The sequence below is a fragment of the Polistes dominula genome, unplaced genomic scaffold (assembly GCF_049000335.1).
Source record: "Polistes dominula isolate Pdom_NZ unplaced genomic scaffold, Pdom_raw_medaka contig_28, whole genome shotgun sequence".
NCBI lineage: Eukaryota > Metazoa > Arthropoda > Insecta > Hymenoptera > Vespidae > Polistes > Polistes dominula.
This window is the reverse complement of record NW_028300879.1, coordinates 4770283-4786511: the sequence shown is the minus strand read 5'-3', so window position 1 is coordinate 4786511 and position 16229 is coordinate 4770283. Positions and strand designations below refer to the sequence as shown.

Sequence of the window (16229 nt, the reverse complement as noted above, 5' to 3'; positions counted from 1 at the left end):
CTCTCTCCTTTCTCTTAATCCTTTCACCATTAATAAAAAACGGAGGGAATACTTTGATAATATTAAATAAAAGTTACATTTAGTGTAGTCAAAAGTTAAAAGGAAAACATCGAAGAAAAATAAATATGTGAAAGTAGTGAGAAATAAAAAGAAGAAGAAATTTCACAAAAAAAAAAGGAAGAAATCAAAGTTAGAAAAAGGTGTTACCAAGAAAAAGAAAAATGTTCATTCTTATTCTAATCAGCAGTGCTCTCTTCAGTGGAGGTAATTATTTTTTACATTGACATCACACCTGAGAATACCAGACGTACTGAACGTGTAGGCATATTTTTTTCTTTTTTAACTTGCTGTGAGTAACGTAGTGATCGAGTCACGTGGTCACCATTGAGTCACATACGGGTTTACGAATGAATTTAATTCGTGATTTCGATTATCGTCAATTTCTTGTTATTTTACATGATGACTCGATTAACCTATTATTCAGAATGATTTAGTTTTTTAATATTCTATAATAATTTTATTTTTTATTATAATTATTTCTTTTTTTTTTGTATCGTTTTGTTTTTCATTTGATTCATATATATATATATATAGATTTGATTTGTCTGTTGTTTGTTAAATATTATTAATGATTTATTACTATCGTTTTAATAAACATATAATATTTTATTTTTTTATGCTAATAAGTGAAAGTTACATAAATAATTGTCGAAAGTATAGATAATGTCAAAAGAAATGTATCCATATCGTGAAACATTAAAATCACATTACTATTCGAAACGTGTCAATCCCTACCATTAGAATTACTATGTGAATCATCATTCCCTATACCTGGACCGTTCTTTTGTCTCATGGCTTTTGAATGAAATCACGTTTTGATGACCTTCTTTTTCTTCTATACTATACGATACAAAACCTGTATCGGCATGATCGAAAGTATCATTTCTTTCTTCTTCTTCTTCTTCTTTCGTTTCATAACATATCTAGTAACTTTTTAGAACACAAACCTAGTTTAATTAGTGTAATTAAGAACTAACTCGTGTCAGGGTCTCTAAGGATCAGATTTTATATAATCATGAACTATCATACTTTTCATTTTTATATTTAACAATTTTTTTTCATTAATTTTCATTAAATAAAATCCTAATTTCTTTTTCTATGTTACGTTTGGTTAATGTTTCATTAAAATTTCGTTATGTTTTTGATATAACAAATATTATCTCTTATATTTATTTAATATTTAAATATAAAAATAGATTATAAAATTTGTACAAGATTTTGGTAAATGTATTTTAAAATATTCTATCAGTAATATGATTATCAAAAAATTCCACTAAAATAAGAAGATATCGAACAAGATATTAAATCGAAATGGTAGTTTAGGAATTGTAATTTCATAAGAGAAGTTAATGTCTTTTTAATGGAACCCTTCCATTAGTTAGAATTTCATTTGTCAATGTCAATTTCATAACCACGTGGATATTATAATTGATAGTCTCTCTCTCTTTCTACGATATATCAATTTAAAAGTTAAGTACTCGTTAAATATCCCGTTGTGTGAACCGATAAGCACGATCATCATCTAATCGTAATATTGCTTTAGTTAACGAGTATCCTGTAGTTTATTATTAAACGAGTATATATTGTTTAAAAACAAAAAAACCAATGAAAGAAGAATTAATTAATATGATTTTTATCAATAATATCATTTTCATTGATTGTTTTTTTATATTATTAATTACAACATCTTCTTGATTTCAAAAAAACAAACAACATTGTGACAAAATGATGAACTTATCTTTTCTTCAATTACATTTTCATTTGAAATTATGCAACAAATAGATCTGACTTCATGCATACGTCTAATATTAAATACTGACTCTAATTATATACGTTTTATTTATCATTTATGCTAAAATACAATAGAATTCATTCTCTCGTTGATTTAAAAAAATTGCTCCGATCTTTCAGATGATTTTATCATTTCTTTTATACCAAAATGATCGAATGAAATTCCCTGACACGAATCGTAAAATTGATGTCAGACGTTTAACGACCTTGTTTTTGATCATGAATGTATAATCTACGTGAATACGAGTAATTTTTATCGATCGCAGTTTTAAACAAAACCAAAAAGAAATGAAATTTATTCTTGATATATCTGTTAACTATTAATAAAATTAACAGATGTATGTTTTATTATACTGAAATAAAAAGTATAAGTAATGAATTTATTTTTAAATTTTGTATGAATAAAAAGAACTTTAGAGTCGATATTATTACAAAAACAAGTCATGTTTATTTTCATATTACTCATGTAGTTTTACTAAAGATCTCATTGTTTGAATACATATGGTATGTAAAGTAATGTAACACTGTTAACTGAATAATTATGTTTCTCTCTTTGTTATAATAATTATTTGTCATTTGTTACTTCGTTGTTAGAATAATAGAGAATTATTTGAAATATAATATATAAAATAAATTGAGAATTATTTGAAATATAAATAAAATTAATTGAGAATTATTTGAGATATATATAAAATTTTGTATATTTTATTTAAAATAAAATATATACTTAAATTTATTTGAAATTAAATAAATATATATATATATATATATATATATATATATATATATATATATATATATATATATATATATAATATTTAATAAAATTATTAATAGTTATTTTAAATATACATAAAATGTTTGTATATTTTATTTGAAATTAAATCCTTCTGATATTAAAACGAAAATTATTACGATTAAAAATATAACAATTGTATTAAATTGTTAAAAAAAAAAGAAATATGAAACACATAATAGGTATTATAAAATTAAATTACGTTATCGTGTTATTTCGAAGAAAAAGAAGAAGAAAATAATCTTTCAAAGTCTGAAAACGAAAGGTTTCGTTTTGTTTACAAAAGATAATACATTTATTTAATTACCTGATATCTGTTAGCAGCTGTTCTAGGATGGACCACATGTTTTCTTATCCTGTTCTATCTCCATCCTTTCATTCTCTGTGGGATGTCCATTATTTATCTTATGTGTATTCTCAAAACAACAGTAAAAGTTTATCGTACTGACTTCCCTCGAGATATGTAAAAAAAAGCAACGTTAACACAAATCTTTTTTTTCTTCTTCTTCTTCTTCTTCATCATCTTCTTTTATCTTGTTATTTGAAAATATTTGGAATTTCGAAAAATTTGAATGGTTTCAAATCGAATCATGAAAAATAAAAAAGATAAAAAATAACCTTCGTAGAAATCACCGTTGATATTTATTCATAATCAATATTCTGGTGTATTAAGTTGACAATTTTAAAATGAAACAATATTCGAACGATTTTTTTAAATAATGACGTATATATATATACAGCGATAAATAATATTTTATAATGCGTATCGCATAAATGACATAAAAAAAATGTCCCCTCACTTCGGTATCTTCTCAGAATGATAAATAGCATTCTAGAAAATTTCTATGTCTACGTCAGTTGTTATTAATATACCAGACATTATAGACTGAACATTTCGATATGGATATAAATTAATTTAAAAGAGACTTTGTGAATTAAAAAAAAAAAATGAAAAATTTTGTTACTTTTATTATTATTATAAATATATATATTATATTTACGTAAAAAGCAACGAAAAGAAACTAATAAGAAAAAGCGTCTCGTTGAATTAATATTATATTAATTTATTATAATATTATATATATTACAATAAATTATTTTATTTATAATTTAATTTATATATATAATATATAAATTATATATTTAAATTATATATATTATAATTTATATATTTAATATATATATATAATTATTTCTCTTTATATTATTTTATTCTCATAATTTGTACATATCATTATACATATATAATTTTTGTTTCACTTATATTCAGTCAGAAAAAGATTTTCTTCATATTTCAATGCGAAAATGAAACAAACTTTTATTTCATAAACGGTTAATAACCATTTTTTGATCGACGTTTAGTTCCTTATCGAATTTTTAATATGCCAAGTTGTTTTAAATGGTTTCCATAATTGAGATAAAATACTAAGTATATTTTAGATATGAAAATATTTCAGATTAAAAATTCTCTAATCATTTTCATGTCATGCATACTAAAACTGTATTATATTTATTTTTTTTTTAATGTTTAATTAAATCATGATAGTCAATTTTGAAATATACCTAATTATTATCAGATATTAATATTACCATAATTGTATTAATCTAAAAAAAAGAAATATTAGGAAAAATACTAAGAAACTTTTTCATCAATCAAATATGTAGATTACGTAGAAACATTAATTAGAGATCAACTGAAATAAATAACACGAGATAATTGAAAGTAGTCAAAACAATTAATCGTCATTAATAATTAAATAAAGAATTATTTCGAAGCTTTTGGTTTTGTTCGTCGAATCATAGAAACCGTACGAGCTTGGGTTTTGAGCTTGTGATAACGAGAGAACATTTATCAGGAGAGGAAAGAAAGGACTTCCTTCCTAGCCACACGGTCGCGTTAAGTACAAATAAAAAATATATATATATATATATATATATATTTTAACCATACTTATGCGTATATTTTTACAGGAGAGAAATATGCATGTGTATAAAAGCAAATGAAAAAAAAGCAGATAAAAACAATCATCCGCAGGACATTGCGGTTTAGGACTCATTTTATTTTACCACGTTCGTTAATCGAGTCGTCATTTCTGTTTTATTTTTATTTTATTTTTGATTTTTGCTTTGAATGAAGCATGAAAAAATGAAAAATTTTGTTCGTTTGATTATTACTGTAAATATGTATTATAAAAAAGTAAAAAAGTGAAAAAAGGAAGCTAATAGAAAAAAAATGTTTAGCGTTAAATTGATATATATATATATATATATATATATATAATTAATATTAATATTAATTAAATTAAATATAAAATAAATTATTTATTTAAATAATATATTAATTAAATAATTTAATAATTTAATCTTCACTTTGTCGATATAATTTTAATCATTTTCAACTTTTAATTTTATTTCAAATTGTGTAATTATTAAAAAAGTTGATATATATTTAAAAAAATAGAAATAGTATTATACAATATTATACAGTTTTATATACATATATTATATAAATATATTATAATAATAATGTAAATGTAAAACTGTATAATACTATATAATACTATTTTTATTTTTATATATAATAATATATATATCGTATATATTAATAATATATATTATAATATATATATTTATATATATAATATATGTATATATAAAACTATATAATACTGTAATACTGTATACTACTATTTTTATTTTTTTTTTTAAATATATATCAACCTACTATTATATATTTATAATAGTATTATACAGATTTTAAATGTTTAAAATAAGAAATATTCATTTAAAAAAATTAAATTATATTATAACAGTTTTATAATATTTTAATTGTTTTTTACAGTGTCATGTCATGACAGACCTACCATTATAAGTCCAGAAGGAACGGAATTGATTAAAAATGCTGGTGAACCTATACAATTTTCTTGCACAGGTTCTAAGAAAATTTTTTTTTACTATCCAACGAATTACGGATCCGTCGAGGAAGAATCCAGAAAGGTTTCTTCATCTTAATCTGTTATCACTTCATTTTTTTTCTTTTTATATACTTATTTTTGTTCTTCTGAATTTAAATAGAAATATTTAAATTAAGAAATAATTTTCTTTTTTTTTATAATTAATAGGTTATATCATCGGAAATAGAAGTAAGCGAAAATAATACAAATTTTGGAAGTACATACAATTTTTCTCGACGTAAATCCGTACCTGGTGATACGGGTTGGTATGGTTGTTCTTATCACAATCGAACGATCACTCGAAAGGATTATGATGATCCCGAATTTAGTTGGGTCTACGTTTACGTTGATTGTACGTAAAAAAAAATATAGAAATATATTTAATAATATGTTAACCCATTCGAAACCACGAATTTTTTCAAACATGGTTATTAGAAGTCATTTCGTATTTATTTATTGTATATTCAATTTTACAATACCAAATTTTGTTATATATTTTTATTATATATTATATATTTTTATTATATATTATATATTTTTATTATAAGTCAATTTAACAATACTAAATGTTATTTTTCTATAATTCAAAGATATTATTTATACAAAAAAAAGTTTTACTTTACTCAAAATAATTTATAATAATAAAGTATGATTGCACACACGATGTGCAAGTGGTCTCGTATGGAAATAAATAAAATAATATAAATGAAATAATTTTTTTAAATATTATTCGAATTAAATATAAATATTTTGTAGCACCTAACAGTTCGTTTGTCGAAAATGTGGTCGAAACTATAAAAGAAGTAACCGGTAATATGGTTGTGATACCATGTCGACCAACTTTGCCAAATTTGCAAGTTACTTTGTACGATCAATTGGATATGGTAAGCTTTAATTTTTGATTTTATTTATATATTCAATAAATATCAATTTTGTAAATCATCATTAATTAATATATAATAATAATGATTTATTACCACTTTATAATTGATTAAATGACGCAGGTTGTCGATGTAGAAGATAATATCTCATACGATCCTAAATTTGGATTTAAAATGGACGATCTTAGTTTGCATGACAGTGGACTTTATAAATGTTCAATTACGAGAGATGATAAAACGTACGACGTCACTTATCATTTGGAAGTTTTTAGTAAGTATTTAATTCAAAATTATACACGATGTTCTGTTACTTTTCTAACAAAATTTTTTCTTTATTTTTATATTAATGTAATAGTCCAATTTTAATTTTTAAATTAAATTCCACATGTAAAGATTGTTAAAATTGATGAATAGAAAAGTAATATATACTACACATACACACATACATAGATATATAAAAATAATTCAATTGGATTTTATTTTAATAGTCAAACAAGATGTGAGTGAACCAAAAATCATAATGGATACATTGAGACACGTGATTTATGGTCAAACTTTGCATGTCAATTGTACGATTGATTTGAATGGACCAATACCATTTCAATTTAAATGGGAACCACCAAATGATGTAAGTTTAATCAAATTAATTATTATTATAGAGAAATATTAGAGAAAATAACTTGATATATAAATATAATTTGGAATTATATTTTGGTAGAATAAACGAATAAGTCAACATCAGGAAATCGTAAACATTGATTCGAATTTATTACACGTGACCAGAGAAATGATCATACAGAATGTGATGGAAGAAGATGAGGGAGAGTATGAGTGTATAATTAATACTCATGCATCTTCTAATAGAGCGAAGATGAATTTAACGATACATGGTTAGTTTCTACTTTCACTGTGAAATAAAATATAATAAAATAAAACAAATTAGTAATATATATATATATTATATTATTTATATTATATATTTATATTTATATTATATTATATTTATTTATATATTATTTTATTTATTTTTTAATTTTATATTACTTATTTTTTATATTATTAATTTATTTTATTTTATTTATTTATTTTTTATTTATATATACATATATTATAACATAATAAATAATAAATAATAAATAATTGTATAATAAATGCATTTTATAATATATAAAATTATATAAATATATAATTTTTTTTTTGTATTTTTCTACAGATCCAAATGATAAATATATCAATTTGACGCCTCAGGATCCAAATAGACATTATGTGAGAAAAAAAGATAATCACGTGATATGGGTCGTTTATTATGACGCTTTTCCTGAAGTCCAATTAAAGTGGTAAGTAAAATATAGTATATAGATATAATTTTTTCTTGTTAAAAAAAACATTTGTTTTATTTTTTCTTTATTTTTTGAAAACTGTTTAATAATATATATAATAAACTTTCGAATAAGGTTTGATAATAAAAATCGTGAGATCATGGACGATTGGTCAAATTCAGAAGGAACAAAATACGCTGTAAATAAAGAACCAACGAAAACGATTTTAAGAATAAATCGATTGACAGTTGAGAATAGTGGAACTTATACTCTTGTAGCTATCAACGACCATCAAAACAAATCTCTCAATTTTTCATTATTTGTGTTAGGTAATTAAAAGAACAATTTTTATACAAATTATTTCTTTTTTCTTTCTTTTTGATTGTTTAATAATTTATTTTTGTATTTCAGGTAAACCAACATTATTTATCACAAATGTGGAATCGTATTATTCGCCTGGTGAAATTTTTGATATTCATTGTAACGTGGAGGCTTATCCAGAACCAGAAATTTATTGGACTTTTCTACAATGTCCTAATTATCCTTCCCAGATTAATTCCAGTCTCATCGAATTAAATGTACTTATAATATAATTAACAATTTTAATATGATTTTCTTATTTTCAAGTTTTTAAGAAATTGTTTCTTTTTTATTTGAAGAATAACTTCAGTGACATTAATTATTATAGTGGACTAAGTATACAAAAAAGATTTGGATGAGAAGAAAAAAATTGTTTTAATGATTTAATTTACATTTAGATTTTCGAATAGATCGTGAAATTAATTTTTTGTTTGCTTCCTTCATTATCATAATTGCTGACAAATGTTTATAATTATGATTGTTTTTTTAGCATACGACTGAAATGCAATCAACGTTTTTTCTATCAAAAGCATCTATGAAGATTGAAATGTCTGGTATCATTAATTGTAAAGCTTGTAATTCTGAGGGATGTGATTCAACTACCAGTAATGTTATGGTGTCTGGTAAGTTTATTTTTTATTTTTCATATTTTATATAACATTTGATTTCGTTTTTTTTAATTAATGACAATGATCTAACGCGAAATTAAATTATTAAATAATAAATATTTGGAGTCTTATGATTATATTTTGATCACATTCTATTAATAATAATTATAATATTACAGATGGTATCAAAGAATTTGGTATAATAGAACCTAAAGGACCAATTGTTGAAAGTGATGACATCGAAATCATTTGTGCTGCATCTATTTATAATTATACTCATAATATTTTATGGGTGGATAATAACAACAAGGCTATATCAGAAAATGGTAAGAATAAAATTTAACAAAATAATGTATTTATTCTAATTGACAAATTTTATTAACATATATATATATTATCAAATTTCAGAGAGAATCAAAATTATTTATAGGACAACTTCGTTCACTCATCGTGCAATATTACAAATAAAAAATGTTCAGCTTAAAGATTCGATGACTTATACTTGTATTGGAGAAACCAAAGATGGAAACAACACTTTTGATTACGATTTAGTGGTTTACAGTAATTATCACAATAATAATAATAACAAAATATTAATAATTAATTGTAACGATTATTGATGTAACCAATTTTTTTCATTTTCAGAACCGAAAAAACCTTCGTTTACTAATATGAATTTGAATGATACTGATTTGGTAATCGATTTCGGTAAAGAAAATCACAAACTTATTATTTTGAAGTGCTATGTAGATGGTATGCCTAAACCACAAGTTACATGGTATAAGGTAAAAAAACTATATTTATTTATTAAATATTATATATATATATGTATGTGTATGTATAAAAATTTTGTATTGTTTTTAGGATAATGTGAGATTAAAAAACAGTGAACAATACGAATGTAAGAGAGATAATCAAGAACTTTACATAAAATTTGTATTTGAATACGACAGTGGAAAATATTCTTGCAGAGCTGAAAATCGTTTAGGAAAAATAGAATCTTATCAAAATATATTGATAATGGGTATGTTATTGACAATTAAAGTACAAAAAATCATTGAATTTTCTAATTATTTTATTTATATATTTTTTTATAGGAAAAGAATTACCTAAAGGGTTAATAATTTTAATCGTTGTATTGATAATCTTACTGATCGGCTTGATACTGTACTTTACAATTAAAGTTCGTCGTGAAAAGGTAAGAAAATTTAAAAAAAAAAAAAGAAATAAAAAGTAGCACAATGAATAATGGAAAAAACCAAATAACACGTTTATTCCGATTTTGATAATTGTATAGAAAATGAGGAAGGAATTATTAGAAACTGGTCTAATGCATTTCGAGGAAGGTGCTTTGGAATGTTTAAATCCGGAATTGACAGTAGATGACCAAGCAGAACTACTTCCTTACGATAAGAAATGGGAATTTCCAAGAGAAAGGTTGAAACTTGGTAATACTCGAAGGGTGTATATCTGTAAACTTATTTGATAACCCATATTTACGTCACGTAGGAGTATGACGCATTATTGATTGATTGATTTAATTTGATCAATTCTCATTTAACACGTAGTATATAGAATTAATAAATACAATCAAGTGATATATATATATATATATATATATATATATATAGAATACATTTTTTATTTTATTTTTTTTTAGTATACTTTAAATTAATTTTTATGAGATACCATGTAAAACAATTGTAACAAAAAATTATGATACATTGTTTTTGCAAAATTTTTCCAAATATATTTATTGATAGATTGTAACGAATATATTTTAATGATAATTTAAATTAATACGTTTATTAATAATAATTTAGGAAAACAATTGGGTAGTGGAGCATTCGGGGTTGTTATGAAAGCAGAAGCTCAAGGAATTAATGATGGTGAAACTGTAACAACGGTTGCAGTTAAAATGGTACGACGTACGACAGATCCAACTTATGTTCGTGCACTAGCAAGTGAATTAAAAATTATGGTACATCTTGGTAAACATTTGAACGTCGTCAATCTTTTGGGTGCTTGTACGAAAAATATTTCAAAACGTATGTTTTATGTCATATACTTCTCATTTCTATCATCATAAAATGAATTTTAATATATTCAATTTATTTTGTTTGGTTTTATTTGCTTTAGGTGAATTATTGGTCATCGTTGAGTACTGTCGATTTGGTAATTTACATAATTTCTTATTGAGACACAGAATAGATTTTATCAATCAAATTGATCCTTCCACTGGTAAATTTGATCCTACAATTGGTATTGATCTTCTCACGAGAACTGCCAGTATAAGCAGTAATAATAGGTTTGTTTGTATTTTCTATTTTATTTTCTTTCCTACTTTTTATAACACATATGTTTCATGTCTTGCTATATATTATATATTAATCACATCTATTCATCCTATCATATATAATATATATTATGTTATGATTATTCATTTAATGTCAAATGTGTTCGAAATGCTAGCAAGAGTATCACTTAATGCTCTAATCAAAATCACTGTAATAGTAGTTAATTTTCTAATGGATATATTAATTGTAATGTTTATTACTAAAATTTAGTAAATAATAATAATCTTTCGCTTTTTGGTTATTAATATCAACGGATAACACAATAATGTGGTGAAGAAATGTGTATGCATGCAATGGGCTGCGGTTTAACGATCCTTCCTTTATTTTCTTCTGTCCATACGATAGGATAAAATATGCGGCATTGTCTTTTACTCGCAGTACTAGTGTAAATTCCGGCACCGAGATGATTCACTATTATGTTCCTAATACAACGGACTCTCAAGGTACATGTATGTCACCTGATGGAGGTTGTACACTAAGCAATAATTCAACACAACCTGGTTGGAGATCCAATTATCATGGTGATTATAAGGATCATAATTTGAAACCAATTTGTACTCAAGATCTTTTGTCTTGGGCATTTCAAGTGGCTCGTGGTATGGAATATCTTAGTCAGAGAAACGTAAGTATAATTAGAATTTGAAGAGAAACATTTATATTTAAAAATAAAAATAAAATGTTGTCGTAAGAATGTTAATCGTTTTCCAAAATTTATATTTAATACATATTGATCTAATTAATTATATACAATTAGGTATTGCACGGTGACTTAGCTGCGAGAAACATATTACTCGCTGAAAATAACATAGTTAAAATTTGTGACTTTGGTTTGGCTAAAACAATGTACAAAGATGGTAATTACCAGAAGAAAGGTGATGGACCATTGCCCATAAAATGGATGGCGATCGAATCGATAAGAGATAGAGTGTTTTCTACGCAATCGGATATATGGTCTTTTGGAATTGTCCTTTGGGAATTCTTCACATTGGCTGAAACTCCTTATCCAGGTTTGGAAGCTGAGATACAGTATCAGAAACTGATAGAAGGTTATAGAATGGAACAACCAGCTTATGCTACTCCAGATGTGTAAGTAAACTTAAATACATATATAATGTTATAATACATTTTTATAAATTAAACAGATTATTTTTCATTTTAATTCTCACCCTTTATAGATACAAAATAATGTTGCAATGTTGGAAAGCAAAACCAACTTTGCGTCCAGGTTTCACAGAATTGGTGGAAAGCATTGGTAATTTGTTAGAGGAAAGTGTAAAAACGGTGTGTTAATTTATCATTTTAAATAATTTACAATCAATGAAATATTTAACAAAAAAGAAACTCGGTTTAATAAAAATGATTTGTTTTATTTTCATGATTTACAGCATTACATAACTCTGAACACACCTTACATGGATATGAACACGATGACTTTGGATGGTAAAAACGATTATTTAACGATGATGTCAGCACCAGATCATACAATTCTATCAGTGCCATCTGGTGATTATGTGAATTCACCTATTTCGAAAAATCCACCAGATTCGACATATTTATGTATGAGTCCAACAAATACTTGTGACGAGTCGGGCATATTTAGTCCTAGACCGGATGCAGAAAAATCGCATTTTGAATTTCCTTCGGTGACGTCTGATAACGAGGATGCAATTGAATTATCACCAATGTTAAATAACGTAGATGATCCGTATTTAAAACCAATAAATGTGCACGAAAGAAGAGCAGAATTTGCACGTAAACGACAAATTGCAAATGTTAAACCGATCGAACGAATAAATAGCATAGATTCTGGTTATTGTAATGCACCACGAAATCTTAATTTGTTAGATATAAATGAGAAATTGACGATAGAAAATGAAGTTGAAAAGAATGAAAAAGAAAAAGAAAAGGGGATCAAAGAAGAAGAAAAAAATTGTCAGGATCAGACGGATTCTATTCCAAAAAAAAAGAATACACACCGTCCATTATAAGAACTCAAGACAATTATGTGAACATGCCTAAACAGAAGAATGATTTAAAAACAAATACACCTGATTGCTTTAGTAATCCCAGTTACATCATGATGGGAAAAGAAGTAAATCATACGTTGGTGTGACTTATTTTGATTGATCTCGTTGTGTTGAAGAGATTTATTAAAAGTGGAACAAGTTCAAAGAGACAATTGAAACTCGATTATGATAATGCAAAAAGTTTTATCGTAATCGATTTGTTACTTACATCGTTTGATGAGGATTTCATCAACAAAAAATTTCTATCAAGAATTAGGTGTTTCCAAATAAATGACTATATTTTTTAAAAAAACGTTTTTAAACATAGGATTTAGGTATTAGTTTTTAGACAATCATCTCATTTGTCATTTGTCATTAATATCTCTTCCTCGCGAATATATTCTCTTCGTTTAAACGATAAGTACAAAAATTCGATGTTCCTCAGGTACGTCTCACGGAATTTTCTTATCTTTTTTTGTTATTTTAATATAATTTATAAAATGATAAAATTTATATGTTTTTAAGATTTTTTATATTTACAGTAAAATCATAAAATCGGACACACTACATTATATTGTAGGATATTTTTATTTTTATTATTATAAATGTAATAATAATTGACAAGATATGTAAAATGGTTAATTTTGACGTGTCCGTACTGTATATAATATTATCTTACAATACAACAATATTACCGATCGGTAAAATGAATGTATAATATTTTATGACTAGTGGATATTCTACGCGAGAATTAACAATAAGTATGTGTGTGTGTGCGTGTGTGTGTGTGTGTATGTTTAATAATTATTAAATGTTTTAACAATTATAAACATAAAATGAACTAATTATTAAGTCATACTTAATACAGTACAAGAAAGATATATGTGTATATGTGTAATAATGTAATTCTTATACATTTTACTACTGTTTTATATTAATAATTACAATTTATAAAACTAATGAAGATATGCGAATCAATTTAGAGATTTTTATCTTATAAAATTTTTTAAATACTTAAAAAATAAATATATAAATATATATATATATATATATATATATATATATATATATATATATATATATATATCTTAATAAATTAAAATTAATAAAATAAATATATATACAAATATAATTTATAGAAAAGATAAATTTTATAAATTTGTACTTTAGACATAAATTATAATTTCGAATTTATTTCTTCAGTAATTCTAATAGAATATGGTACATCGTATGTAGTTGCACAATTACGAGAACGTCGTCCCTTTTTAATAATATCGTTGACTAATTTCCTTTTATACTGTATCCATCTAGAAAAACAAAATGTCATAGTTTATTAATAATACGTTTCATGTAATATAGATAAAATGATGTAAAAAGTAATTAATCATTACTTTCGACTTTTAATGAATTCTTTGAACACTTCTTTTCTATTTAAAAACTTCGAATCCATAAATAATCTAACTCTGTGCTAAATATTAGCTTGATTACGTTCCATTAACCAATAACGTAGAATAAGGAAACATCGTACATGTGTTACTGATACGATTCTTCGATTAAGCATTTTTTCACCTAATAAAATGAACGTTATATTATTTTATAATTATGAAAGATCGATGATATTAGTAATATAAATAAAATTAATTTGTCCTACCTATTCCAAAACAAGCACCCCTATAAAACATACAAACTTGCATGAATATTGTATGAACGTCTTTTGGATAACGTTGCGATGTAACTGATGGGTCTCTCATCAACATTTCTGTAACTTCCGTTATCTCGTGCCATTCATTCACCTTTGATTATTAATATTAATAATATCATTCGTATACTATTTCAATTACATTTCATTTACTTACAACATTTGCAAGTGTAGCAGTCACAATACTCGTACGTTCCAAATCAGCTTGTTTATTTGCTAATTTTTTGGATAACATAATCTGAGTATAGTCCATCGTCGTATCATTTATATTTGTCTCTAGTTTAGTCCATTTGTCGTTCTATGTAATTAATTTAAAAAGAAATTTATAAAACAGATGAATATTTTGAGATAACTCATTTTCTTTATAAAAACAAAAGGAAAAAATGAACTTTTGGATTTTTTAAATGTTTACCATTTTATCATAAATCATTGATCCTTCTTGTTTAATAATGTTATCAGTATCAATATTTTTATCATTTGATTCAAATTCCGATAAAGAACTCATGACGTCTGGATCGAACAATTCGTATCTCATTTCATGTGCAGTTGGTTTCTCTTTAACGAGTATATGTTCTATCAAACGACATTCACCTTCCAATAAAAAATGTACATAATTGACCATGCCCTTTCCGTCGCCTAACAATACCTCGTTTGCTTGAAAATCTTTTAACTTGCTCAAAATGCAACATTCTCTTACAGTTTCTTCGTCCCATCTTTCAAAATAATTAAAGTGTACCAAAGCATCTTGCAAAATATTCCATTGATCCATCAAATAATCTCTTAATATTTCATTAAAATCATCAAGATTGATGAGTAGCAAATCTACTGAAGCTAAAGAAAAATAATGTAATTAACTACAGATAACAAAATTATTATGATTTGTTTGGTCATATTATTTTTTTACTTTTAGTGACTATGGTAGCTGTTCCTGGTATCATGTGTAATAATGTAATCTCTCCAATCATGTCTCCCGGATGCATGGAACCAATTTTTCATACCAAATTTTATACCAAAGCTTGGTATGAAATTTCTTACAGAACTATGAGTGAATGAATAATTATATTGGAAATTGCGAACTTCTACTGGACTCAAAGGCGCAATTTCACTTGAAATATATATAATTATGAATAAAGGTGTGTACGCGCGCAGAAGTGCACACACGGATAATTGAAACTACTTATCTCGCTTCTAGATCTTTCGTGATGATGGCTAGGCTGGGCAATGTAGATGTTCACAAGATGGCGGACCTTCACGACTTAGTTCCTTACTCGAACCTTACAGGAGGCACCAAAATGTTATGGCCTAGATTCCTCAATTAAGGTAGTACCCACCCCCCTGGGTCGGGTTAAAAAATCGATTTTTTTTTTTTACATATTTCATAAGAAAAATATTTCAAAA

At 24.8% G+C, this 16229-nt stretch overlaps 2 protein-coding genes and 1 long non-coding RNA gene across 4 annotated transcripts; 1 reads left to right on the top strand and 2 right to left on the bottom strand.

Moving 5' to 3' along the window:
- Positions 1-120: 120 nt before the first annotated feature.
- LOC107066925 (PDGF- and VEGF-receptor related) lies at positions 121-14732 on the top strand. The gene is given in 24 exon segments (XM_089174822.1): positions 121-264; positions 5490-5644; positions 5770-5953; positions 6358-6485; positions 6606-6753; positions 6971-7110; positions 7201-7372; positions 7696-7819; positions 7937-8130; positions 8213-8379; positions 8652-8784; positions 8949-9095; positions 9178-9330; positions 9415-9554; positions 9634-9793; positions 9867-9967; positions 10067-10217; positions 10593-10817; positions 10909-11077; positions 11472-11748; positions 11881-12212; positions 12302-12407; positions 12512-13079; positions 13082-14732. Coding segments are annotated over 24 exon segments (4275 nt in total). The 5' UTR covers positions 121-221; the 3' UTR covers positions 13240-14732.
- LOC149033644 (uncharacterized) lies at positions 11824-12433 on the bottom strand. The gene is made up of 3 exons (XR_016177374.1): positions 12293-12433; positions 11989-12221; positions 11824-11920 (listed from the first exon to the last, which is right to left on the bottom strand). It is a non-coding gene; the product is annotated as an uncharacterized LOC149033644 (long non-coding RNA).
- LOC107066929 (uncharacterized) lies at positions 13308-15875 on the bottom strand. Of its 2 annotated transcripts, XR_016177373.1 has the most exons (6): positions 15736-15875; positions 15244-15662; positions 14989-15129; positions 14784-14925; positions 14524-14701; positions 13308-14439 (listed from the first exon to the last, which is right to left on the bottom strand). XR_016177373.1 is itself a non-coding variant. In XM_089174834.1 (5 exons), exons 1-5 carry the CDS (start codon positions 15809-15811, stop codon positions 14601-14603), a joined length of 879 nt encoding a protein of 292 aa, XP_089030960.1. In that variant the 5' UTR covers positions 15812-15875; the 3' UTR covers positions 13308-14600. The 2 variants fall into 2 exon arrangements, 1 of the variants encoding a protein (XP_089030960.1); XM_089174834.1 differs by having other exon boundaries at positions 13308-14701.
- Between the last annotated feature and the right edge of the window lie 354 nt (positions 15876-16229).